The sequence below is a fragment of the Aquarana catesbeiana genome, linkage group LG09 (assembly GCF_042186555.1).
Source record: "Aquarana catesbeiana isolate 2022-GZ linkage group LG09, ASM4218655v1, whole genome shotgun sequence".
In the NCBI taxonomy this organism is placed as follows: domain Eukaryota; kingdom Metazoa; phylum Chordata; class Amphibia; order Anura; family Ranidae; genus Aquarana; species Aquarana catesbeiana.
This window is the reverse complement of record NC_133332.1, coordinates 57,894,286-57,922,278: the sequence shown is the minus strand read 5'-3', so window position 1 is coordinate 57,922,278 and position 27,993 is coordinate 57,894,286. Positions and strand designations below refer to the sequence as shown.

At 39.5% G+C, this 27,993-nt stretch overlaps 2 protein-coding genes across 2 annotated transcripts in view; both read left to right on the top strand.

Annotated features, from left to right (window-relative positions):
* Positions 1–635: 635 nt before the first annotated feature.
* Positions 636–23,539, top strand: LOC141107678 (cytochrome P450 2G1-like). Its single transcript, XM_073598582.1, has 9 exons — positions 636–4,193; positions 5,111–5,273; positions 7,766–7,915; positions 8,413–8,573; positions 9,869–10,045; positions 11,092–11,233; positions 14,947–15,134; positions 16,703–16,844; positions 19,259–23,539. Exons 1-9 carry the CDS (start codon positions 4,014–4,016, stop codon positions 19,444–19,446), a joined length of 1,491 nt encoding a protein of 496 aa, XP_073454683.1. The 5' UTR covers positions 636–4,013; the 3' UTR covers positions 19,447–23,539.
* Positions 23,540–27,155: 3,616 nt separating this feature from the next.
* The window catches only part of LOC141108910 (cytochrome P450 2G1-like), a gene marked incomplete at its 5' end in the record, with an annotated part of 58,446 nt that continues 57,608 nt past the window's right edge, over positions 27,156–27,993 (top strand). Inside the window, 2 exons of the mRNA XM_073600877.1 lie at positions 27,156–27,369; positions 27,460–27,609. Coding sequence (XP_073456978.1) covers positions 27,156–27,369; positions 27,460–27,609 — 364 coding nt within the window. The remainder of the gene's footprint in view (positions 27,370–27,459; positions 27,610–27,993) is intronic.

Sequence of the window (27,993 nt, the reverse complement as noted above, 5' to 3'; positions counted from 1 at the left end):
GCAAGCTTCTTACTGTGGGGGCACTCGACAGAAGGGAGGGGCCAAGAGAGCAGGCGAGGGACCCGAGAAGAGGAGGATCTGGGCTGCTCTGTGCAAAACCAACTGAACAGAGCAGGTAAGTACAAAATGTTTGTTATTTTTAAAGAAAAAAAATTAGACTTTACAATCACTGTAAAGGATAAGTTCACCTTCAGGAACATGTTACATGTTCCACCCGCTTTCAGGGTGGAACATGGAACATGTTACCACTCCTGTAGCCGCTCAGGGATCCGGTGCCCTCTGAGTGACAGCAGTATGGGGAGAAGTTCCCTGTATCAGCTGTCATTTTTTGAAGAGAGAGTGGCCTTACATTGTACAAGCCGACAGCTTACACTGACAGTCTGCAGGAGTCCTGTGTGGTACCAGCAATCTGCTGATCGCTGGTGCAATGCTTTTAAGGCTCCTAAAAAAAAAAAAAAATAGTAAATGCACATTTTTTTTTTTTTTTACCTGCAAAAAATTGTGTATATATATATATATATATATATATATATATATATATATATATATATATATAAATATTTTTTTAAGGTAAACGTATCCTTTAATTTCTATCTTTTTACTTGTAGCAAGGTCCCAGGCCTCCTTTGGGCGCCAGACACTTCGTGAATGCAAAGAAAGTTTATTTCTCTTAACAAATTTTTTGGGGGAGAGAGGGTTAGGACCAGGACACCCTTAGGTAGTTGCAAGATTAATTGACACCGAGACTTCAATAGGAGGAGTGCCATGCAGAGAAAGGCATCCAGCAAGATGCCACATCTGCATGTGTAGGAATGCTGTCTCCTATGGCAACAGTCTTTAACAGTTCTTAACACAAAGCATAACAGTTCCTTTATTTTCCACTACAATCACTCCTTGTAGTTCTTCAACCCACTAGACCCGTTGATTCACTGTTACTGAATCCCTTGAGCTCCTCCAATCTTTACGGTGGTATCTTCCTCAAGCGTCACCCCTGCTTCTCTGCTGAGTCCCTAGCTTGGCACTCAAGATACCTCTCAAGCTTCACCCCCGCTGGCCTGCTCGGACCCTGGCTTGACACACAAGGCTGCTCTGCAAGCGTCACCTCCGCTGGCTGGGTCCCTGGCTTGATACCCACTGAAGTTTCCGGATTCTTCACCGTCTCTGGTTGGTGAAAATTCTGCTCCGGTACTTGCTTCAGTTACTCATTGTGGTCCCTGGTAATTAGGCAGATAGTCCCTTACTGGCGACAGCTTCCCTCTACCTCCGACCATGACAGGTTCTCCGGCCGGCAGAACCGTCACTTTTGGTTGGACTGCAAGCCGCAGTCCCAACCCTGATCTGCTCTCTTGCTTCTGGATAGGCCCTCAGACAGCTTGGCAGCCAGATGTTCCAGGGATAGGCCCAATCTCCGGCCTAGCAGCCTGGGCAGTACAACACACATCCACCCAGACAGCCATCCAGGTGGCACAGAACACAGATCACCTGACTCCACCCGAATATATAGGTTCTCCCAGCAGGCCAAGGGATTCAAGAAAACCCCTGCCCATTGACTGAGACACCCCATATAACCATAACCTGACCTTGCGTTGCCCTTCTCATTTCTAGTACCACCAAGTACCCTGCCACCTAGTGGTAGAAGAGTAAAGTGCAACAAGGTCAAACTTATGCCGCGTACACACGAGCGGACTTTACGGCAGACTTTGTCTGGCGGACTTTTCAACGGACTTTACGACAGACTTTCCAAATTAATGGACTTGCCTACACACGAACAACCAAAGTCCGACGGATTCGTTCGTGATGACGTACAACCGGACTAAAACAAGGAAGTTCATAGCCAGTAGCCAATAGCTGCCCTAGCGTCGGTTTTTGTCCGTCGGACTAGCATACAGATGAGCGGACTTTTCGACCGGACTCAAGTCCGTCGGACAGATTTGAAACATGTTTCAAATCTAAGTCCATCAAACTTTTGAGAAAACAATGTCCGCTGGAGCCCACACACGATCGAATTGTCCGACGAAATCCGGTACGGCGGACCAAGTATGCCGTAAAGTCTGATCGTGTGTACGCGGCATTAGGGAGAAATCAATAGATCTCTAACAATCAACCAGGATAATTATTCCTGGCAAGTACATTTGTGGGGAGCAACACTGCCTAAACTCCAGGGTGCTACATACTGATTTGCCATACTTTAATTTAAACTTTACCCGGTTTGTTTCCCGATGCACAGGTTTGGCCTATTGCAAAATGCAGCAACAGATTGTTAGATAGTGGGGGCCAGGAATGAAGAGTCATGGTACTAATAACTAGGGTAAGGTTCAGGTTCATTGCTACCATAGGTTTGCTGTGAATCCTGCAAATTGTCAGGTTTTCAAAGTTCAAAGTTCATAGATTCCCTACAAGAAATAAAGGACAACCTATAGTGTAGTGCATAGATGATTCCCATTTGAATAACAATAGCCATTTGTAGAAATTGATAACCCAACCCCCTTTCTATAAAAAAGGGTGGGCTCGTAGCAATCATATTGTTAGTGTGTCTTGTCCTGTACAGGGAGAGACACTATTGTTTTTTTTTATTTCTGTGTTTCATTTTTTTATTTTAGCATTGGTACATGATGTTATGGCAATGTTCAATTTCCCATGCCATTTGTTTGAAATATCTTGTTTAGTAGCCCTACAGAAGGCCAGAATTTAATAAAATGATTAAACTTTAGGCTGGGTTCACCCTTATGCAAATTGGATGTGGCTTTCCCCGCATCCAATTCGCATGACAGGAGATTGTGACCGCTCTCAATGGAACCTGTTCACACAGCCCTGGGGCAGCTGCAGAGCGGATTGCTCTAAGGACCTGTGCGTCTTTGGCTACATTTCAGGTCCAAATTCAGGCAAAAAAACGGGCCTGATTTGTTCCAGAAATGGTGAACAGGGACGCACCGAACCCCCTGCTGTGAGCCGAATCCGTATTAAGTGTAAACCCAGCCCTAATAGGCTCAGTTGCAATTTTTGCAAAATCCAAACTTCAAATAGAGTTCATAAAACTATTCAAGAATGGGAAACAGGCAGATTCAATCATCCGTACCAATGACAACTTTTTGGGAAGATGGAATGTTTCCAATATTTTTAGAGAATTAAGAGATAAATTCAAATCCTGGGCCTCCAAGGGGATATTTTTAGAAAATACTACAGGTATTTTGTTACACATTGAAACATTTTATGGAGTTATATTAGTGACTTGAAGTTTAGCATAGGATGGAAGAGTTTGGGCCCTTGGAGAACCAGACTGACTTCTAAGTTAGTTACAAATTTTATGCATTTTACAGGGAAATAATATAGGTTTTTGGGTCAGTCCCAATGGTGAGCACCAATAACATGATTTTTTAGAGTGGTGGTGTAGAGAGGAGGTGAATTGTGTGTGTAGAAGATACTGACAACTTTAACAGCAAGTAGGGGATATTTAAAGGGAACAGACCTAATATTACTATCATTATTAGTATTGCCTGGAGTTCCAACTTAACTCCCAGATATCATTTACAAATTTGAAAAAGAAAACTCTTTTGTCACGGTGAACAGTACATGGTGTATCTTTAAACACATACTTGCAGCACAACACAGTAAATGACAACAATTATATAGGGCTATACTTCAACAGCAAACAGAAATTGGTCTCACGCAATCACATATATCCCAGTCTTGGATATTCAACTAAACAAACACACAGAATTTGGGTCAGGTTTCAGTGCATGGCACGGGTATGCCTAATACGGATTAGGATTAAGGGTTTAATGAGATCACAATAAATGGTTGGTGATACTTGATATGAGCGCTGTGTCCTGTTAAAATCCTCTCTTTCAATTTACAACAAGGGCCTGCTATGAAATTACTTCTACTATAGGCAAAATTGTTATATAATAGAATTAAGAATCCTGTGAATGTAACCTAAAGTCTTTGATGAACCCCAGATTCTCTGTATATATAGAGAGATTTCATAGTATACTTGTTGACCAACTGGCAACAAGATGGATCTGACTGCACTCGGAACCCTGATCTTGGCTATTTTAATCTCATGTCTCGTCGTTTACTCTACATGGGACAAATTATACAGAGGGAGGAATTTACCCCCAGGACCAACTCCTCTACCCTTGGTTGGAAATCTGCTACAGATCAAAAGAGGGGAGATGGTAAAATCTCTTATGGAGGTTAGCAATCTATTTTATTTTTTTAGTCTATCAGAAACTTGTACTGTTTTTCTATTGATGTGGCACATCCACACTGTAGATCATACATATTAGATGGCCTTATAGGAGAATATGTGACTGGTGCCATAAAACAGTATGGGGTATGTGAAGAGAATTAATGGTGGTTTGGTACTCTTTGCCATGGTCACAGCTCAAGATACGAAAAACTAAACATTTTCAATAGAGATTAGCTTGACATACCAGTCATATATATAGCCCCCTTCAATATTGATAGCAACCCTTATACTCATCGGAATCAGCAGTGAAAATTCAAAAATTGTCCTTCTCTCTCAAGATAATATGGGAATATGAGTCAATCTGCCCTTTACCCACTCACCACAACATAAAGTAAAATAGAAAAAAAAAATGATTAAAATCACGTATATAACTAGAACGTAGACCTTTTTCTTTTTTTATAGTTCTCTTGGCCATCTACCTGTAGTAATATAAAAAGCAACAACAACAAAAATTGTCTACAGAAAAATTTGAAATCTTCCTTCTCTCCATAATCATCTTGTAGATGATGAAGAGTCCATAAAAGAGCACAAAAACATAAAGTATGCACTTAGGGGTCTATCTATAGGTGTTTTCATACAAAATACACACAACTTTAACCCAAGAGTCACAAATGTTTCCATTAAATCCAATTTGAAAATGTGTGAATATTAGTTGAAAGTTGTGTGAATTTTGGTTAAAAATATTTATTAAATCTTATGCATTTATCAAATCTAAAATATATTGCGGCAATGCATTTTGGGGCATGGCAATTAGAAACTGATTCATATTATCATTAGCTAAAAATACTATGGTTTCAAAGTCATACAGAATGCACTTTGTTAATAACCTTTTCATATGCATATTTCTGTTTCTCTGTATAGGTGGGAGCTCGCTATGGTCCAGTGTACACCCTTTATTTTGGCCATCGGCCAATAGTAATCTTAAATGGTTATACAGCAGTAAAAGAAGCTCTTGTTGACCAAGGGGAGGAGTTCAGTGGCAGAGGGAGGATGCATTCAGTGGACAAAATCTTTGATGGGTTTGGTAAGTATTTGATCATTTTTTTAACAAACTGGCAATGATTATGGTGACAAGGTAGATCCAGCATGAATAGCTGGCAGTGAACAGTCTATATGGGTATATTTTCATTTAAAGCTGTGAAAATTGCTGATATGCACTCTTTAAATCTTCGGCACTCTGATGGCATAGCCCATCCCAAGGGGGAATCTTGGAGGGGAGGGTCAGAGTTTGAGTAAAGATGATGATTGGATGGGTCTGATTGAATGTAAAATTGATCATTGCACTGGTGTCAGAAAGTAAATTAAAACCATGGATTTGAGGGGACAAGTGGTTGGGAGGGGAGGGGGGAACGGCAGCGTCATAACCAGAAAACAGCACAGCTTTTTTGAGGGGTCCCGTATTCATACAGTAATAATTGAGGGTGAACACAAATACCTCAAAATATCTTCCACAGATCTACTTTTTTTTTTTTTTTTTTAATAAAAAAAAATAGTTTTTTATTGAATAGAACACAAGGCATTACATGGTGCAGTTGCATAGGCATACAGTCCATGGAAAACAGGAGTTTCAATCCTCAGAGCAGTACATGAATGGTAATAACTGTATCTCCAACTCATCAATTTTATGACCGAGAAGCATTGCATAATACCCTGAGTTTCAAGCTCTTTTGATAAGTAGAGTGCAAACAAGCAAACATAACAACGATCAGAAAAGAAGAAAAATTAAATTAAATTAAAAGAAAAAGGTCAGTCCAACTGGTAGCATACATTCAGGACTGAGTGTTTTAGAAAAAAAAGGGCAAGTCACTTCTGACAGGTCATCCATATTCCCATATGAGCATCTGAAGTCAGTACAAAGAATCATCTTTCCCATTAGTAACCTGTCCAGGGCCAACTGTAGGGGTGCCACCTCTGGGGAGTTCAACCAACTCTGCCAAATACTTAGAATTTTTTTTGGTAGTTTCCTACAGATCTACTTTTAGTAGAGTTTATAGATAAGTATGTATCTGCTTTTTTTTATCCCCCAAAAAAACAGTTTTTATTTAGAATTGAATACATACAGTCCAAAGATCAACATTTAGTCCATATACAGAAATTACAGTCTAGTATACAGTTTACAGTCCAGTATACAATGGAAACATTTCCTATTTCACCATGGTCACCATCATCATTTATCATACATCCTGAAGTCAGATCCCATAGCATCTTACACCCAAAATCTGAGACAGTTTACCTCGCCACCCCTGAACCATTAGTAATTCAGTAGGACATCTGCATTTAGTGCATCTGCTTTAATGACAGCATGCAAAGTGCAATGGCCATTTGTGTAGTGCAAGCAGCCAATCAGTTTTTAGTCCACTGTTGGAATATACAATATGTATGCAACTAAAAGACTCTGCTTCCTCCTACTGAATCTGTTGCTGTGCTTGGCCTGTGCTATATATCAAAGAAAAGATTCTTCTTCTTCCAGAGCTAAGATGTCTCAGACAGTGGGGTATAGAAAAGTAATCAGTACAGAAAGGTAATCAGCTCTTCTCAACTCCAGCCAGCAATTATCATGATCTTTATCTAAACTAAGTGGGCATTTTCTGTTTTTTAGGCATAAAATGGGCATACTCTGCTCCAGGCACCAAAGCAGCCACATCAGCTGACATGCAATCCAATGGCCTACAAAACCATCACAAAGGTCATAGATAGAAAAGTAAAAGGTCACGAATATATAAATGAATATACAAGTAAAAAAATAATAAATGTAAACATCAAAGGGTATATACTGTACCTTTGTATTTGTACTTATTTTGTACTTATTTTGTAGCTCTGATGAAGTGGGAGCATGTTTGGCCCCTGAAACATGTTGGAATTTTTCTGCTACAAATCAATTTTATCTTGAAAAACCTTTTGTTTGTTTGCGGATTCTGAAGTCTGGGTCCTTTCCTCAGGGGAGTTTCCATTTTGTGGAGTGCTGCTGAATTGGAGCCAGTGTGCCCAGAAAAATCAGATACCAGCGCCCTGTTTGTTCTTGTATTTGGACATGGGCTGGTATGGTTGTAATTTTTCCTTTACGAAGAGCCCTGTTAAAATTCCCAGTTAGTTTCATAAACCCCCTGACACTTTCCCAGGTGTTTCTTTGTCCCCACTTGAACATCACAAATGAGCAAATAATCAGAAGCAGAAATCTAGCTGTAAAATGTAACTCCTAATAACTCCAGTTTTTACCAAACCCTCAAACAGCTGGGGGTAGTGGGCAGTCATTTGTCTTGTACTGAAAAGTGCTCATTTAAGGACATGTGAGGGTCGTTCAGTGCAGTAATTTTCAGAGCCCAGGCTAAGTTGATGATGTACCCTTGGAAAAGTCCATGACAGCCTGGCCTCAGAGGAAGTTTATTGACTGAGGTTGGCTGTCATTCAACTTAAGGCAGAGGCAGTAACAAACTGAAGAGTATTGCAGCATTTTCTCCTGGTCCATATATTTTTATTATTGGAACATTAGCTAGTCTGTCTGAATTTGTGTTGCAGGTGTTGTGTTCAGTAACGGGGAACGCTGGAAACAGCTCCGTCGTTTCTCCCTCACCACCCTGAGGAATTTTGGAATGGGGAAAAGGAGTATCGAGGAGAGAATCCAAGAGGAAGCCCAGTGCTTGATTAAAGAGCTTCACAACTTCAAACGTATGTTTACACAGGATCCATTTATATTTGGGCAAATCTAAAATCTATCAGTTCCTTGTGAAGTCAATGGTCATTTGTGACATTTTAATCTTTTTTCACCATTTTTCACCATTTTTACCTTGCGTTGCCAACAACTTATTGTTTGCAAATTAAAATAATTTTTCACCATTGCATGAAAAAACTAATGAAACTATTTACCAGAGGGTGAAATGTGGACAAGAGACAAATTTTACTTTAAATTAAACCCATACTTTGTCCTCTGAATGACTTGGCCTTTCAGCTCCTAAGCAGATGACATTTATTTTTTAAGTTTTATAATCTCTCTAAGGGGCAAAACTGGTGGCAGAGCTACTGAAGTGTCCAGCAGGCCAGCTTGCAGCTTTACAAATAAAAAGATTTATTCTCTTAATTCCTCTATTGATAGTCACTGACCTGTTTGTACACGCAAGTTTTACTGTACAACTTATATTACATTTTGTATTTGATTTCATTCACAGAAAAGCCCGTAGATCCCAGGAATATCCTTGTTCAAGCCATCTCCAATGTCATCTGCTCAGTTGTCTTTGGAAACCGCTTTGAATATGAAGATCTGAAGTTTCTGAAGCTAATAAACTTATTCAATGAAACATTCCTGATATTGAGCTCCACCTGTGGGCAGGTACCTACCTGCATTCACTACAGACATCCTGATTTATGTGTATTTCAATTCTAACCAGTTTTCAAAACAAGTTTTACTATGCATCATAGGGCAGTACAGTGGCTAACACTTCTGCCTTGGTTGGAATCTTGGTCAGGATACTTTTTTGGCCCTGTCTCATAACATGCATTGCATTTAAGCAACTCTAGGATCAATGTAAATGTAAAGAGAAATTGTGTTCACTTCAATCATGTGCAAACAAATATTTTTTTTTTTTATTAATTACGCTTGCAAGATTGTGTATTCAAACTGAACAAAGCTTCACATTGTTTATTAACATTAGTGAATTTTCAGATTGCTAAATGAACAGTCTCTACTTCTTTTGTAAATCAAACCCTATTATAACAGCTTTTCAGGGGTAATTTGACAGGTGGTGAGGAGGCCTTATATTGTCTCTCAACTGGTTGCAGGGTGGTTTTGGCATGGCCCCATACATTTGATTGGTTGTCTTTTGACAGCCTGTACCACTCACTAACATGACGAGGGGATACATTTTGCTTTGCTTGCTGACTCTGCAGCTTGGAGGGGGTGCAAAAAAGTAGTTAGACTGACTATTATTACCAACCCCACCTCAACCACAACTGTAAACTAGGCCGAGGTCCATGTTTCAGCTGAATCAAGTGATGACAGGTGCTGCAAGTTAACCCAGATAGGTCACTTTTAGGGTTTAGGTTCTACTTATGTAAAAGATTTTATTAAGAACAAAAATTCAGTTTTTTCACAAAGTTCTGTTGAAAGTATGTGTAAGTCCAATCACTAAAACCTTATATAAGATTTTACATATCAAAGTAATATCAAAAGTCATTTTTATTATCTTTTATATATGCCGCTTTCATAAAATAATGCCTGGTAATCCTGTCATAAGGTGCTTGTTTAGGCACTTCCTGTTATAGAGTGAGATCATTGTTTGTCTCTTCACCAAGGTTGTCACCGTTACAGTTCCAATGATGACTACAAGTGACTATTTCAACAAAACATATGTAGGCATGGTCCACTGATTACAGGAAACCTGCTCTGAGAAATGCCATATGATTCACACAACTTTCACCCTTTCCCTCATATGATTCAATTAGAAAATGGATAAATCTTGGGTGAAGGTTGTGAGAGTCTTGGATGAAACATTGATAAATAAATCCCTAAGCATTTTATTATTTGCCATTTTAAAATTTAGGTTGTAAAAGTATTGACTGCCTTTAGGCAATGCAAACAGTTATCCTGAAAGAAACTTTGTTAAAGCAAGGCTTTTTGTTTTTTAGCTGCAGGAAATAATCCCAAGGATAATGGATTATGTTCCTGGACCGCATCAGAGAATCAATCCCATTATGGAGAGGCTGCTGGTATTTGTGTCCGAGAGGGTCAAGATGAACCAAGCATCACTGGACCCAAGTTCACCAAGAGATTACATTGATTGTTTTATCACTAAAATGCAGCAGGTATACAGAGTCATTCCTAAAGTAGAGCTTCCATAAAAATGGATGGTCCTCTTTACTGACAGTTCCCACTTCCAAAATACCAAAAGCTTAAAATTAAGATCAAAATAAAGGATTAAAAAATCCAGGAGACACAGGTGATATTATTATACCTCACCAAAATCCCACAAGAATGCACTCCATTAATGTCCTGAATGCATGTCTTTTGGGATTTTGAGCTTTAAACGTTACCAGGAGGCAGCAGTGAGGCACTGTGACACCGTTGCACTTCCCAGAAGCATCAGAAGTGGGTGCCAATGTATTTAAGACATTTAATTGCAAAAGCCTTAATTTTGATTGCCATTTTAAGCTATTGTTATTTTTTGGGGTGGGACTGTCAGTAAAGTAGGCATTACATTCATGGCAGGTCTGCTTTATTAACACAGCCTTTAGGCCTTTTCTGTTCTAGGATGTAAGAGCTTATGAACTATTCTAGGCTCTGTGAACATCTGAAGTTTGAAAATGGTGGGAACCATTGTTTAACCCCCTGGTCTGTGGTCCTTTGGCCATTATTGTGCTGCAAAAAGTAGTCTATGTTTTCCGTACCTATGGGCTTACTGAAGCCATTAAAGGAAATATATTTTTTATTCCACCTTTCACACAATCCTGCTTTTTTCTGCACAGTCCATCGATTTTTTTCTGTTTATGGTTTTAAAGTGGACCCTGTGGAGAAAGATATCATGTGCTACAAGAAACTTTGACGGAATTAGTATGAAGCACAAATGTGAAAGGATAGTGCTCTCTATCAGTTTCAAGTAATACTGTATATCTCTAGTCTTAATTGTCTCCTATAGTCTCCAGCAAATCCTCTAACATGAATCACATTTACTGAATATTATGTGTGGCACTTTGGATATGTCAAGGACCGCACTTGAGGCTTATATCAAATGTGTTGACCACCACTAGTCTAAACCATGTATAATGGGCCTAATGTGCTAGAATGGGAAGTGCAGTGAACATTGGCCAATGTGTTTCCAATGGATTACCATATGTTTCATTTATTATTTCAGGACAATGAAGACCCTGCATCTGAATTCAATATGAGGAACTTACTTCTGACTGTCCTCAATTTATTTTTTGCTGGGACAGAGACAGTTAGTACCACTCTAAGACATGGATTCCTCATTCTCCTTAAATATCCAGAGATACAAGGTAAAATCAATCAAATCCTTTTTTCCTGGGGTCCCCCTGAAAATTCATCTCAATCCCATATCCAGGCACGTAAACTGGGTGTCCAGAAAAAAGTGGGCAGTGAGTGTGCCCCCCCTCTGGAAACATACTAGATCACATAAGCTGCAGATGAAGATGTAGCCTGACTGACCAGGAAAGGGAGGTGCTCCTGAACTACATGCCCTCAACTTGGGAGGATGCCTAGTCTGGTTGATGTGGGTATCTGCAGGGGGGCTTATAGAAATCTTGAAGCCTCCTTTAAAACAAGGAGGCCCCCATATATCAGCCCTCTCCACGTGAATGATTATTAAAAATTTAGTACCTCTTGTTAGTAATTCACATAAAACAAAGTATTTAAACACAAGACACCATACAAAAAAAAAAAAACATGTCCCACAATGTAGGCTCAACAACAATCACATTTTTCAGTGATGTGAAGTCATCATCAGTTATGAGTGACTCCCCAATGATCCACCATCACAAGCACAACGACCCGCACCTGAACAATCCTCTGTTGTCCTATTCCCAATGTGAATGACAGTTTTCCAGTCTGCTGCTGAATGTCAGCAAATCATCAGGTGGTCCCAGGTGACAGTAATTACCAACTGACTAAATTCTAAACAAGCGGACGGTTGGGAGGCCAGAAAATGTAATTTAGTGGCAGTAGTAATACCACCACTAAGTTAATAATTTCGGGCCGTAGTAGTCAGAGATTTATGTGAATATACTGCTCAATTCTGGCTATTTAGTTTACTTGTTTGGTTTGGGCCAATTTAAAGATCAACCCTACATGTTTTGTGCATCTGCAAAATGTAGGGCAGAGTGTAGAAGTGACATCATTACGCCCACTCGGTGAACCGAGATGAACTTATATTATAGTGGTCAAAAAGGTAACTTTTTTTTACCTTAATGCATTCTTCACATTAACAAATTCAGCCCCGGAAGATTTGGCTGCTCAATGAGCTTTCTTTTGATGGTATTTGATTGCCTCTGCGATTTTTATTTTTTGCGATATAAACGGAAAAAGACCAAAAATTTGGAAAAAAAGTGATATTTTCTACTTTTTGTTATAAAAAAATCCAATAAACTCAATTTTAGTCATACATTTAGGCCAAGATGTATTCAGCCACATGTCTTTGGTAAAAAAAAATGTCAATAAGCATATACTTATTGGTTTGCGCAAAAGTTATAGCGTCTACAAATTAGGGTACATTTTCTGGAATTTACACAGCTTTTAGTTATTAATGCTGCAATCTCGTTTCTTGAGGTGCTAAAATGGCAGGGCAGTACAAACCCCCCCCAAATGACCCCAATTTAGTAAAAGCAGTCTATAGGCTAATTAGGCAATAGGATTGCTTTTACATGAAAGCCAAACGCTGGCTGAAAAGAATGATACCAAGATGATACCTAAACCTGCAGGCATTATTCTGGTATAACCACTCAAAGTCCAGCAACATACCAGTACGTTGCTGGTCCTTGTTGGACATATATTGTAATGTTCTTTTTTTCATGCAGCCTGTGGGCTGCATGAAAAAAAGAGATTGATCGGTGGGTATGCCCACTATTAGAATACCACCCTTCATCCTCCCACTTCTAATGATGGACATACATGCACCATTTTTTTTAACTGTGGTGGTGAAATCACCTCCTACAGTGCTGGAGTCACTGATTTTCGTAACGTGAGAGCAAACACTGTTGCTGTCAATATAAATAAATCAGTGCTGCAGCTGAATGGCATGCCTGAAAAGAAAACAATGGTAACGATTAAACATTAACTCAATAAAACAACTTGATTTTTTAACGCAATCTGTGCCTAAAAAATATATGCCAAAGCATGGGGGCAATCCGCCCCTAATGTTAGGAGCAAATCACTCCTCCACCCCTGCCCCCATGCTTCGGCATATATGCTCTTCTTTTTAACTGTTGTAGTGAAATCACCTCCTACAGCGCTGGAATCACGGCTTTACATATCATGGGAGCAAACACTGTTGCTGTCAGAATAAATAAACCCGTGCTGCAGCTGAATGGCGTACCTGCTAAGCAAATGATGGTTAACACAAAAACAAAGTAACATTACAGTATAACAGTAATGCCCCGTACACACGGTCGGATTTTCCGAAAATGTCCGATCGGAGTGTGTTGTCGGAAATTCCGACCGTGTGTGGGCTCCATCGGACATTTTCCATCGAATTTTCCGACACACAAAGTTGGAGAGCAGGAGATAAAATTTTCCGACAACAAAATCCTTTGTCGGAAATTCCGATCGTGTGTACACAAATCCGACGGACAAAGTGCCACGCATGCTCAGAATAAATAAAGAGATGAAAGCTATTGGCCACTGCCCCGTTTATAGTCCCGACGTACGTGTTTTACGTCACCGCGTTCAGAACGATCGGATTTTCCGACAACTTTGTGTGACCGTGTGTATGCAAGACAAGTTTGAGCCAACATCCGTCAGAAAAAATCCTAGGATTTTGTTGTCGGAATGTCCGAACAAAGTCCGACCGTGTGTACGCCCTATAAGACATATACCTGCAAAGCAAATACAATAAAACATAGTAAATATAAAACACTATAGTCCTAAAATACAGTAACAATAGAGAAAAAACAATAGATATAGAACAATAGAGAGCGAACAATAGAGTGGAAATAGAGAGTGAAAATAAGAGAGAGAACAATAGAGAGAGAAGAAAAATAAAACCACAACTATTTTTGGCTTTTTTATTTTTTATGTTTTTTTTGTGTTTTTGTATGTGTTTTTTTTTTTAATATAAACTGTAAACTGTAAATGTTCCAGATTAGGGTCTCTCAAAATGTGATGGCCATCTCATCTTTCGAGACCATGTGTAAGTGTGCCCTAGGACTGTGCAATGCTGTACCCAACGCTAATACTCCACTTACCTGTGCCTGATCTTGATGCAGCGCTGTGCCCAAGAACAGTGTCTCTCTCCGCTCTCTCTCTTCTCACTGGCTGTGGAGGCAGCAGTGGGAGCCTTTGGCTTCCCTTGCTATCAATCACAGACTGTAAAGGGGGAGCTGGACCAAGCTGTGCTGTGCGTGTCAATGGACACACACAGCACAACTCAGGATTGGGCCCACACAAGTCTTGACAGAGGGGAGGGGCCAGGGGTGCTGGCAGGGGACCCCAGAAGAGGAGGATTAGGGCTGCTCTGTACAAAACCATTGCACAGGGCAGGTTAGTTTAATATGTTTATTTATTTTTAAATAACGTTTGCAATCGCTTTAAGTGCAGCCTATATATTTTTCAAGATAGATCATAACTTTAGAAGAGATTGCTGACTTGCAGAGTTGCCTAGAGAAGCTTCCCGTTCCTCTGCAGCCAGGACCAACTTTACAAACACATATGACCTGTGATGTAATTTTCAATAGATATATGAATTTCTGCAGTCAGTCCAAGCTTAAAACTGACATAACCCACTGCATCTTCTGTGGTTGTATTTACACACTTAGAACAATGCCCTCAGTTGCAATGGTCAGCTTTTATTTCTATGGGTCTCTAACATACTCAGGAAATAAAGATATGATTTGCACACATCAGAGGGCAGGCATTGTGTGGGCTGACCTGTAATTTACTAGGGAATATGGTAGTGTTGCAGATATTACTATAAAACTGTATACTGTGTTATAAGCTTTACTATTGTTGAGATTTTGGCCATGTGTTTTTCTCATATTAGATAAGTTACAAAAGGAAATCGACTCAGTGATTGGTCAAAACCGCAGTCCGAGTATTGAGGACCGGAGCAAAATGCCTTATATGGATGCGGTTATCCATGAGATACAGAGGTTCAGCGATGTCATTCCAATGAATGTTCCCCATACTGTCATTAGAGATACAACATTCCGAGGATTCACCATCCCTAAGGCAAGAGGCACAACTTCTATTCCAGAATATGAATATTATTAAAGCACAATGTATTCAAATGTCACAGAAACAATGGAGCCAGTGTATTGACTTGAAGTTTAACCTTATTCTCTTGTTTAGCAGGAGAGCTAATAGGGCCAAAAGAGCACTAAATGAGTATCACCTCTATGGTGATATCCTATAGCCATTCACAGAACAGGCAGGAGCAGGGACAGTTGCATGTAGTCATTAAAACTGCAAGTGCTTTTAAAATGTTTTGTTTCTGGAGTGCATCCATGTAGCATAGAAGCATAGAAAGTCCCCTTACATAGGAATTATATATGCTTTATAAAAGCTGATCAACCATTATATTTTGTCATTATGTATTTTTTGTGAACACAGTTGGATATAGTCCATGTTATTTTTTTACTCAACATACTATTTCTTAATACTTTTATCTGCTTTCTGTTGGGAAATTAGTGAGAAGGTCAGTCTACAGAGAGAGAGAGAGAACACGAGAGAAAAGAGAATAGGTAGCCTATTTTAAAGTATAAAGTAATAATGTTATATTAGCTGATTTCAAATGGAAGAAATTGAAAGAATTTAAATAATCTAGCCATTAGGTTAAGTATTTAGTTAATCATTTATGTATTTCAACATAACAACATAACAGTAGTATGTTATCTACCCACAATCCTCAGAACAAATATTATGGGAGGTTATGCGCTGGGAGGCAATCATGACTCTACTACATTGTAAAACACTAGATAGGACTTGTTCATTAAAGGTAGTAGTGCTACAAAGATGATACTTTTCATTTAGTCCAATAAATCTACAATAGGAAAGATCAGCGTCACTATCCTGTCTGTGTAGTGTGGCAGGGATATGCATATTACAAAAAAAGGTTTAACATTATTACAAATATTTTGACAAATAAAATAATTTATATTCAAACTGTGTACATTTATTAAAGTGGTTCTAAAGGCTGAAGGTTTTTTACCTTCAAGCATTTTATGCATGAAGGTAAAAAATCTTCTGTGTGCAGTGCCCCTCCCAGCCCCCTAATCCTTACCTGAGCTCCCTCTGATTCACCGATGTTCACAATAGCCTCGGCTGTCCCAGGACTCTCCCTCCTCATTGACTGAGATAGCGGCGGGAGCCCATTGAGATAGCGGCGTCAGCCAAGGAGGAGAGAGCGAGGGGGTGGGGCCGAGATGCAGCTCTATGTGTCTTATGGACACATAGAACAGCAGCTTGGGAGAGAGCACGCAATAGTGCCCCTAAGACAAGCATCTTTCTCTGGGGGCACTGTTCTAGGGTGGGGAGCCAGAAGCGCAGGCGGAGAATGGACCCAAAAAGAAGAGGATGGGAGCTGCTCTGTGGAAAACCCCTGCACACAGCTGGTAAGTATAACATGTCTGTTATTTTTTATTTTTTTTAACAAAGCTTTAATACCACTTTAAGAACATAATTTGTTTTATATTTATATAATAATTTATAAAAAAAAAAATATATATATACAACAATATTTAAATAATTATCCTGTAATAATTATAACTTTTCTTAATAAACCTCATTCTTCGACCCAGGGTACAGATGTCTTCCCTCTGCTGTGTACTGTCTTGAGAGATCCCAGTCAGTTCTCCACACCTGACAAATTCAACCCTTGCCACTTCCTTGATGAATCTGGGAGTTTTAAGAAGAGTGATGCTTTCATGCCATTTTCTATAGGTAAAACACATATATTTCATGAGAAGAAGTAGAATAAAATAAAATGATAAAAAAAAAAAAAAAAAAAAAGGTACACAAAATAAAGACTTGGCATGCAAGTATGTGAATTTATAACAGAACTAGATCTGGTTTATGTATGTTTATGTATTACTTTTTTCATTAAATAGAAAAGAAATGAACATTAGCAAAATATCTTAAGTGATTTGCAATTCTCGAAAATGTTGGTGAAAATTAGGGGGTTTTTGTAAAATGTTGGCATTTAGGCTCAATGAATTGGAATCAATGTAGAAGGTGAAATTAATGAGGTTACAGAAGCTCCCTTAAATTTTTCTGGGCCTTTTTTATGCCAAAAAATAGCCTCTTATTAGCCTCAATGTAAAAATAAGTTAAAAATAGTAACATTAAAAAATTAAAGTGATATGTTACAAATAATCACAATAAAAAAAGGAGAAAACAATGCAAATACAAGGAACAAATAAATTAGATAAATCTAATTGCTTATTACATGCAGCAAAATACACATCTCTAAAGAAAAGAGCAGCACTACAGTCGTTTTCTTGAAGCCAGTGCCGCTTGTCACACTCAATGATTTTTTTTAGGCAATATGAAATGTTAACTATGACTATTTCATTTCAAGCCAGAATGTGGCACTCTAGTCTCCTTTATACATTTATTCTAGCCTATCTTGATCTGCTTGGCTGTGAAAAGCCAGTTCAATAGTTCAAGTGGAAATGTACCTACAGTAGTAAATATGTAGTGACTCTGTCACCTCCATTCACCTCCCTTCAGTTAAAGTGTTACTAAACCCACAACAGTAAAATAGTTATGTATATGCAGTAAATTATGCTTCTTGTACTCATTGTGGAACCTAAAGGGTTTATCCTCTGCATTGTGTAAAAAGGCTGTTTGATCCCGTCTTCTCTGACCCTCCCCTTCTTCCACTGTCCTTAACCACTTTCGGACCGCCCACCGTCGTTATACGTCGGCTGTTTGAAGCGGAATATAGTTGGTATGGCAGCAGCTAGCTGCCATAACCCGGGTATCCTCTTCTTCAGTGAGCGGCCCGGTTTAAAATAAAAGTGGTCTCTGCGGCGGATTCGCCGCAAGATCACTTTTATCGGCGGTGGGAGAGGGCCCCCCGGAGGGCCCTCCGCCGCTTACCGGAGCCGTCAGCAGCGGCGGAGGCAATCGGATCCTTCCTGTGGTCTGACATGGAGACGAGTGAGGGGAAGATGGCCCCCACCCGTCTCCATATCATTGCAGGGGGGAAGCGCAGTCAAAACGTCACTTCCGCCCATAGCTCTTAAAGGACCTTCTTTTTTTTTCATTTTTTAAAATGACAATTTTTTTTTTTTTAATTGCATTTTAGTGTAAATATGAGATCTGAGGTCTTTTTGAGCCCAGATCTCATATTTAAGAGGCCCTGTCATGCTTTTTTCTATTACAAGGGATGTTTACATTCCTTGTAATAGGAATAAAAGTGACACAATTTTTCTTTAAAAAAAACAGTGCAAAAATAAAAAATAAAAGGTAAAATAAATAAGAATACATTTTTTTTTAAACACATCCCGTTCCGACGAGCTCGCGTGCAGAAGCGAACGCAAACGTGAGCAGTGCCCGCATTTGAAAACAGTGTTCAAACCACACATGTGAGGTATCGCCGCAATCGGTAGAGCGAGAGCAATAATTCTAGCCCTAGACCTCCTCTGTAACTTAAAACATGCAACCTGTAGAATTTTTTAAACGTCGCCTATGGAGATTTTTAGGGGAAAAGTTTGTCGCCATTCCACGAGCGGGCGCAATTTTGAAGCGTGACATGTTGGGTATCAATTTACTTGGCGTAACATTATCTTTCACAATATAAAAAAAATTGGGCTAACTTTACTGTTGTCTGATTTTTTAATTTAAAAAAGTGTATTTTTGCCAAAAAAAGTGCGCTTGTAAGAATGCTGCGCAAATACGGTGTGACAGAAAGTATTGCAACGACTGCCATTTTATTCTCTAGGTTGAAAAAAATTGTATAATGTTTGGGGGTTCTAAGTAATTTCCTAGCAAAAAAAACTGTTGTTAACTTGTAAACAACAAATCTCAGAAAGAGGCTCGGTCCTTAAGTGGTTAATCCATCTCCTAATAGAACAGAGCCCTAGGAGTCAGGTTGCTCATGCTCAGTTTGGTGTGTATTGCCAGAGAATTTTTTTTGGGAGGGTGCATGTGATCAGCACAGGGCCAATCAGCACAGTAAGGATTGGAGCATCAAACCTGTACCCTCCAAAACCGATTGGCTACTGCACCTCTTATGTTTCTGTCCTGAAAAGTTTTACTTTTAAAATGATCATTTGTTTTTGCATTTCCTTACAGAATAAAGCTTTTTTTTGCAGCAAGTTCATTATTTTGGAATTTATTCTGTGTTTCAGGAAAAAGGATTTGTCTGGTAGAAGGTCTGGCCAGAATGGAGCTCTTTCTCTTCTTGACAACCATTTTGCAGAATTTTACGCTTGTCTCTGAGACTAAATTTACAGAAGAAGATATTGCTCCACGAATGACAGGATTTGCCAATGTTCCCATAGACTATAAGCTATCCTTTATACCTCGCTTGGTGTAACTTAGAACAGAATTTAGACATAGACATTAGTAAGAATCTAAATCTCCACTCTTAAAGGCTAATTATTATTATTAATTATTAAATGTGTCCTTTAATGTAATTCCCCTATAGTGGATGTCCTGAGCAATTCGAAAATGGGGATTTAGATCATTACAGATGCCTGCTGCTAACTGGCCTTCTTTATTATCAAATCAAGCTCAGTTTTTCATATACAGAATAAAAATACTTATGTGAAAAATAACATTGCTGCTATTTAAGAGTCCTCATCATTATACATTGTCATCCTTAGATGTTTTCCTTTTCCTTTACTATGCATTATCCATTTTTACAAATATACTAAGTTACCTTGCTTTTCTTGTTGATTACTTCTTAACTTAAAAATCGAACCTGTGCTAAGAGAAATACATAAGTTTAAGTTGCCGACCTTCTTCTGAAAATACCAAATTAACTGACTCTTTCTGGGTTTAATATTTTCTTAGTCACTGACCTACATGTAGAACAAGCATGTAACGACTAAAGCTAATATCAAGTCAGTCTGATATCTACTCAGAATGCAGAAACTATTGGATTACCAGGCACTTTGCAAGATGGGAACATGATACAATTATAAGAGAGAACTGTAAGCTCGCCAAACTGGAAATTTACAGAACGGTTTGATCAGTTTGATAATTTGGCTGTTTGACACCAAGACACTTCAGACATGCAAAATACAGATATTGTTCAGGCTGGGACTAAAGAGTCTAAATAAAATGAAGCAAAAGATATGTACAAGCTCTGCTGCCACTACAGGAATCATGTTGCAGCAAGGCTTCTCTCCTTCCTCTGACTCCACAGCTTTGTCCAGTTCTTAGCTCAAGATTACATACACACAAATGGAGTCCATGAGCGGGGATGAGAACCAGAAGATCATACACACAAATGGAGTCCATGAGCAGAGATGAGAACCAGAAGATCATACACAAAATTGGAGTCCATGAGCAGAGATGAGAACCAGAAGATCATACACACAAATGGAGTCCATGAGCAGAGATGAGAACCAGAAGATCATACACACAAATGAAGTCCATGAGCAGAGATGAGAACCAGATGATCATACACACAATTGGAGTTCATGAGCAGACATGAGAGCCAGAAGATCAGACAGGACCTTCACAGACTGTAATGCAAAACCCTTCAAAGTACTTTTAACCGCTTCAGCCCCGGAAGATTTTAGCCCCTTCCTGACCAGACCACTTTTTGCGATTCGGCACTGCGTCATTTTAAGTGACAATTGCGAGGTCGTACAACGTTGCACTCAAACAAAATTGATGCCCTTTTTTCCCACAAATAGAGCTTTCTTTTGGTGGTATTTGATCACCTCTGCGTTTTTTATTTTTTGCGCTATAAACAAAAATAGAGAGACAATTTTTAAAAAAACGCAATATTTTTTACTTTTTGTTATAATAGATATCTCCCAAAAATATATTAAAAAAAACAATATTTTCCTCAGTTCAGGCCAATAAGTATTTTTCTACATATTTTTGGTAAAAAAAAAAATCGCAATAAGAGTATATTGATTGGTTTGCGCAAAAGTTATAGCGTCTACAAAATAGGGGATAGTTTTATGGCATTTTTATTATTATTTTTTTTTTACTAGTAATAGTGGCGATCTGCGATTTTTATCAGGACTGCAACATTATGGCGGACACATCGGACAATTTTGACACATTTTTGGGACCATTGGCATTTATACAGCGATCAGTGCTATAAAAATGCATTGATTACTGTAAAAATGTCACTGGCAGGGAAGGGGTTAACATTAGGGGGCGATCAAGGGGTTAATTGTGTTCCCTGGGAGGTGATTCTAACTGAAGGGGGAGGGGATTGTGTAGGGGAGATGACAGATCGCTGTTCATTCACTGTATGAACAGATGATCTGTCTCTTCTCCCCTCAGAGAACCGGAAACTGTGTGCTTACACACACAGATCCCGGTTGTCCATGTGTCAGCCGCGATCGTGGGAGCCCGGCGGTGATCGTGACCGCCGGGCACTTGCATCGGCTCCGGGGGTGTGCGCCCCTAGTGGCCACAGGGTGAAGCGACGTGGCCACATAACGTCGCTTCGCCCAGCCGTGCCATTCTGCCGCAGTACAACTGCAGCTGCTGGTCGGCATGTGGTTAAACACTGTTATATGCCTCCTAAATAAAACCTCCCAGTTCCCATCTCTGCTCATGGACTTTATCTGTGTGTATATATTTAAAATGAAACAAGCGCCAGCCGGTAAAAGTAAAGATAGTGCTGAAAACAAAAGTTGTCCAACTGGTATTTCTATCCAACAGTATTGTTATGATGTTGGTGTATGTGATCTGGTTACCAAACAGGCAGCTTCTGCATTCCAGCAAATCTCCACAGTTTCCTATGTTTCTAGCACAAAACAGCAAGAAGAAAAATTAAAGCATCATACCACCGTTCAACAGTCCAATTTTATACAATTATATTCAAGTCGGGGTCAAAGAGACGCTAAAAGGAGCATTCAACACATTTTGGAGGCCCATTAAAGTGGTTGTAAACTCTCCCCGACAACTTTGTCCCATGTAAATCAGCATAAAAATCCTAACAAACACTGCTTGTAGATATCTCCTTACTTGCTTAGTATTGTAATCCTTTTTGTTCTTTAGAATGACTTCACTGAGCATGCCCAGATCTCCCCTGATTTACGGCACACTCTGTGTACTTATCTGTCTATTATCAGATCTTCCTACGGCACAACTCTGAAATCCCACTAGACTGCATAATCACTCAGAGCTTCATACTACACCCCATGTGACCATGTGACATCACATGCAGTGTAAACGTGGGCATCGGACAGAATTACTGCAGTCTTATCAGCTGAAGCTGATAAGACTGACACAGGCAAACACTAGATAATAGGCACAAGTAAATACTATGAAATAAAACAAGTCAGCTATGAGCAGTGAAACAGGGTTGCCATAGAAACGTTGGATTGAGAAGGAGGCTTGGTTAACAGTACAGGAAGTGCTCAATGTAAGGGCAGAAATACATTCTACTGTGAACTCAGAAAACAATACTTAAGATGGCGCTGCCTAACCCCTGAAAACAAGTTTTTAAAAGTTTCTTTAAACAGTAAGTAATATGCTATTTGGACTGGATTACAGTTAATAATTACTTATTATAATGGACGAAATGAAAAGCAGCATCAGAGTGGGAGAGTTTACTTCCTCTTTAATTATCACACTGGATAAAATACTATCCAAAATTCAGTTATTTTTTAGCCCTGATATATTATTTTGTTTTGTAAGCCTTGTTTAAGGGGGTTATAGGCGATGGATACTCCTATTGTCCCTTTGGCCCTTACTGGAATAAAATTGTATCAGTGGTGTGGCACTTCAATTCCTCCCCTAGCCAGTAAATGAAAACAATTATCACCTATCTGTTTTGCTGCTCATGCCATTAAACTCCACTGTGTTGAAGAGATATGCTTGCTTAAAGATCTTCAGTGTCTGGTACACTTCTGGGTGTGTCAGGTGCCTAGTCTCCCTTGCAGTTCCTACATCACCGCCATGTTCGGTAGAGATGTGAGGGTCAACAGGAGAGACCACAAAGTTTTCAGACTAAGGTAGCTCTGCAATAGTGCAAAGGTCGATGGTGTGGGCAGCTTGACAAGTAAGTATTTACTGTTTTTTTTTAAAGGCTGACCCTTGTTTTATTTTCTGTCACATGTGACAGAAATGGCACAGAAAAAAGGACTAGGAAGTGTGGGGCTGTGTGTTTGAAGCTATGCAGGAGAATTATGAAACATTGAAGTATATAGCTAATGAAATCATTTAGAGGGACTTTTATAAAATGGAGAAGATAGAATTAAGAATTGAGTGTTACATAAATGACATAACCCCCACATTCTTCTATATCAAGCTGTTTTCAGTAGAACTGGCCTTAATGTATTTTTCTGATGTTTTTATGCAATGTGCAGACTATATAGATCAAATCTCATGAGGCGGAAAATTATATTGTACACTATGTTGTTAAATAAGATACAATTGTTTGAATCATTGCTTTGTTTTTTTGTAATAAATTATGTATTTTTTTAATTTTATGTCTTGACTTGTGGCATAATCTTTATTATTTTTATCGCTTTATGAACCCCATACAAAATATATTTGTATAGATAGATACATGATTATTCTACAGGATTTATATAGCGCCAACAGTTTGCGCAGCGCTTTACAACATATAGGCAGACTGTACAGTCACAATAAAATTCAGAACAGAAGGAATCAGAGGGCACTGCTCATTAGAGCTTACAATCTAAGAGGAAGGGTCAAGTGATTCAAAAAGTAAAAACTGTGGGGGATTAGCCGACGGAGATAATAAAAGTACAATTGTTAGATGTCGGCAGGATAGGCTTCTCTGAGGATAAAGGTTTTCAGGAATTGCCTAAAAAGGGACAGAATGGGAGATATTCGGAACAGCTTGGGGTAGGGAGTTCCAAAGGATAGGAGAGGCTCTGGAGAAGTCCTGGAGGTGAGCATGGGAGGAGGTAACAAGGGAGCTAGAGAGCAGGAAGTCTTGGGAGAAATTAAGAGAACAATTTGGTTGGTATTTTGAGACTAGGTTAGTGATGTAGCTGGGAGTTGTGGATGGCTTTGTAAGTTGCTGTTAATATTTTGAATCTAATTTATTGGATGAGGGGAAGCTAGTGGAGGGATTGCAGAGAGGAGTAGCAGACACTGAATGGTTGTTAAGGTGGATGAGTCTGGCAGCAGCATTCATGATGGACTAAAGGGGGGTAGCCTATGTAAAGGTAAGCCAGTGAGGAGGGAGTTGCAGTAGTTGAGGTGAGAGATGACCAGAGAGTGAATTAGAAGCTTTGTGGTATCCGTAGTTAGAAAGGGACATATTTTGAAGATGTTGCAAAGGTTGAGGTGGCAAGCTTTGGACTGTGATTGCATGTGAGGCCAAAAAGTATAGTTCAGAGTCCAGGATAACATCTAGCTCCTTGGCATGTGAGGATAGGTTGATAGTTGTGCCATCGATCTTGACAGAGAAGTCAGGGGAAGAGGCACGTGGGAAGGAAATATTATGAGCTTGGTTTTCAGATAGATTGAGTTTGAGAAAGTGGTGTGACATCCAGGCTGATATGTCTGTTAGTAAATTAATGATGCGTATGGAGACTAATGAAGTGAGTTCAGGAGTAGAGAGAAATATTTGGGTGTCATCAATATAGAAATGGTATTGTGTTAGCTGACCCAGGGAGGAGGTGTAAATTGAGAATAGGAGAGGTCCAAGAACATAACCTTGATGGAGAAAGGAAGAGGTGAGGAGGAAGTAAAGTTGTAAGTGACGTTGAAGGTGCGGTGGGATAGGTAGGAAGAGCACAGTCACGGAGACCAAAGGAGTGGAGTTTTTTGAGGAGAAGGGGGTGATCCACCGTGTCAAAAGCAGCAGAGGGGTCCAGGAATAGGAGTATAGAATTGTGTCCATTGATTTTAGCCATTAGTAGTTTGTTTGTGAGTTATAGAAGAGCAGTTTCTGTGGAGTGTTGAGGGCAAAATCCAGACTGAAGGGGTTTAAGAAGGTTATTCTCAGTAAGGTGGTCGCCCAGTCAGTTGTAGACCAGACGTTTTAAGGAGTTTGGAGGAAAAGAGGAGAAAGGAGATGGGGCATAGGTTGTTAAGATTTTTGGCGTCCAATAAGGGCTTTCTAAGTATAGGGGTGACTAGTGCATGTTTTAGAGAGATGGGGAAAATGACAAAAAAGAGGGAGAGATTGAAGATGTGAGTTAGAGAGTGCAGGAGAAATACTAGCAAAAAATACAGATTTTTATATGTAAGCAAAAAGTGTCAGAAAAGGCATGGTTTTCAAACAGTATTGACACTTATTTCTAATGTTTTAAATAGCTATACCTGCAAAAAAGGACCAGCCTGAAGTGATCTAGGAAGACTCAATTTTCTGACTAAGACTGACATACATTATACAATTTTCTTGCCATAATAAAAATTATACAATAAAAATGCCATAAATCTATCCACTATTTGTAGACACGATAACTTTTGCGCATTTATTTTTTTACACTTTTTTGGGGAAATGTTTTATAGCAGAAAGTAAAAATTTTTTATTTTTATTTTTTTCAAAATTGTCGCTCTTATTTTGTTTATAGCACAAAAAAATAAAAACCGCGAAGGTGATACCACCAAAAGAAAGCTCTATTTGTGGGAAAAAAGGACATTAATTTTGTTTTGTTACAGTGTCGTACGACTGCGCAATTGTCAGTTAAAGCAACGCAGTGCCGTATCGCAAAAAATGGACTGGTCAGGAAGTGGGTAAATCCTTCTGGGGCTGAAGTGGTTAAAAAATAACAAAATAGTGTCCCCCGGTGTAAATCCATTGTCAATCACGACGCCCACCACATCGCTGAGCCCGAAAAAAAAAAAATTGTTCCACCTCCAACTAAGGCAAACCGTTGAATGCCTGGCTTGCAGTTTAATAGTTCTTATATGGGTAAGGGTGGGGCCACCTGGCGACATCACCAGGTGGTTCTGCCCCTTACCTATATATAAAAACTGTCAAACTGCAAGCCAGGTATTTGGCGGTTTGCCTTAGTTGACAGCAGAGCGTTTTTTTTCCTTTTTTGGGTCCGGCGGTGGTGGCGACATCGTGATTGACGATGGATCTACATGTGGGGGCACTGTAGGGGGGATCCCACTCAGTTTTTTTTTTCTTGTTAATTGACGGCAATGTTTTTTTTATTCAGCTGACAGTGGGGAAATGGATTTACAACTGATGACTCATCGGTTGTTAAGGACAATACAGCTGGCTTACCGGCCCACTCCTTAATAACCAGTTATTCACTGCGCCCTGATTGGGCAAAGTTTTGCCCAATCAGGGCTTAGAATGCACTGTGCAGTGCATTGCAGGGTGTTCAGAGGGGAGAATGGGCAAACAGGCGATGTTCAGCCCGAACTTTTGCTCAGGCCTGAACCATTCGCCCAACTCTACTGGGTATATGGGAGGGTTTACAAACACTTTAAAGGGTCTGTTCATCCAGTATTGATATTTTAATTCTTAATAGATGCTTGGAGAGTTCAAGCACCTAACAGCTGCTAATAGTCTTTGAACTCTATTAATATCGAATTGAGTTCCTGGGTCCACACACCTGCTGCTATTATGAGGAGTTATAGTCTTAACCTTGGATTTTTTTATATTATTATATATATATTATTAAACATAATTTACTGAATAATTTAAAGCTGACTTCAGGGAAAGTAAGAATAGTTCTTTGCAGTGGAGTTGCCCCCTAAATGCTTCTGTAGGTCTAAGGGGCCGCTAAAAGCAATTTTACTTACCCAATCCTCCTCTCCCTCATGCTTCCACCAAGCTGTAAGAGCAGTTCCTGCATCCTCCTCTTCCCTATGCTTTATCGCAGGTCCTCTGATGTCATCAACTCGAATGCAAGACCCATTGCCTTGCATTGGACTTAACAACACCGAAGAACAGTCCACTGCCAGAATGTAGGGGAGCAGAGGAGAGCACTGGCTGCTGGGAGAGGATTAGGTAAGGGAAACTGATATTCCCAGATACCCTAGACCTAAGGGGGCAATTTACTTTTGTAGTGTAGGTGCAGCCCCACTGCAAGGAAGCATTTTTCCTTTTGTTGGAGATGGGCTTTAAAAAAATGTAGTAAAATATACACTTAACGTAATTTTAATAATTGGCAGTGGCATGTGTGCAGCTCTAAAAAGTCTGCTGTGTTTATACTTCAGTTTAGGGAGAAATATGGTTCAATATATACCATCTATTTTGGCCATAAACCTGTTGTTGTCTTGTGCGGCTACGAGGTGGTCAAAGAAGCGTTAGTAGACCACCCAGAAGAGTTTGAGGCCCGTGGAAGACTTCCGACCCTTGACTCATTTGTGCAAGAACATGGTAGGTATGTGAAAGAAGAATATTTACGGTAGCTCCATCACCATCAGCAATACTTGATTTGGTCTTTCTTGCATTTACTTTATGTTTTAGGAGTTGTCTTTTCCAGCGGGAAACGATGGAAAGATCTGCGCAGGTTTACTCTTACCACACTGAGAAATTTTGGGATGGGAAAGAAATCCATTGAACAGAGGATACAAGAAGAGTCTGGCTTCTTGGTGGCAGCGATTAGATCACACAAAGGTATGACCAAACAGAGCCGTTACGAAGTTTAGGATAATATTGAATAAACTGTACCTGGCACCAGTGAAATCGTGGAAATGTTTCCTACAGCCAACTGGCCCAGAAATATAACTGATTTCCATTGACAACATTTAATTTCCTTTTTCCTTTTGTCTGGTCTTTTTATTTAATTACACAGCATAGGTTGGCTGAACAGAATCAAATTCTTCACTAACATACTCTGAAGCATATCACCACTTTCTTAAAGTGTTACTAAACCCACAACAGTAAAATCAGTTTGTATATGCAGTAAAGCATGCTTGTTATACACACTGGGAAACCTAAGGGGTTAATCCTCTGCATTGTGTAAAAAAGCTGTTTGATCCTGTCTTCTTTAATCCTCCA

What these genes read in the sequence shown, in the direction of transcription:
- LOC141107678 (XM_073598582.1), top strand. Translation starts at nt 4,014, where the DNA reads ATGGATCTGACTGCACTCGGAACCCTGATCTTGGCTATTTTAATCTCA. An exon ending in TGGTAAAATCTCTTATGGAG is followed by an intron (nt 4,194 to 5,110) that starts GTTAGCAATCTA and finishes TTCTCTGTATAG; the next exon opens with GTGGGAGCTCGCTATGGTCC. An exon ending in TTATCACTAAAATGCAGCAG is followed by an intron (nt 10,046 to 11,091) that starts GTATACAGAGTC and finishes TTATTATTTCAG; the next exon opens with GACAATGAAGACCCTGCATC.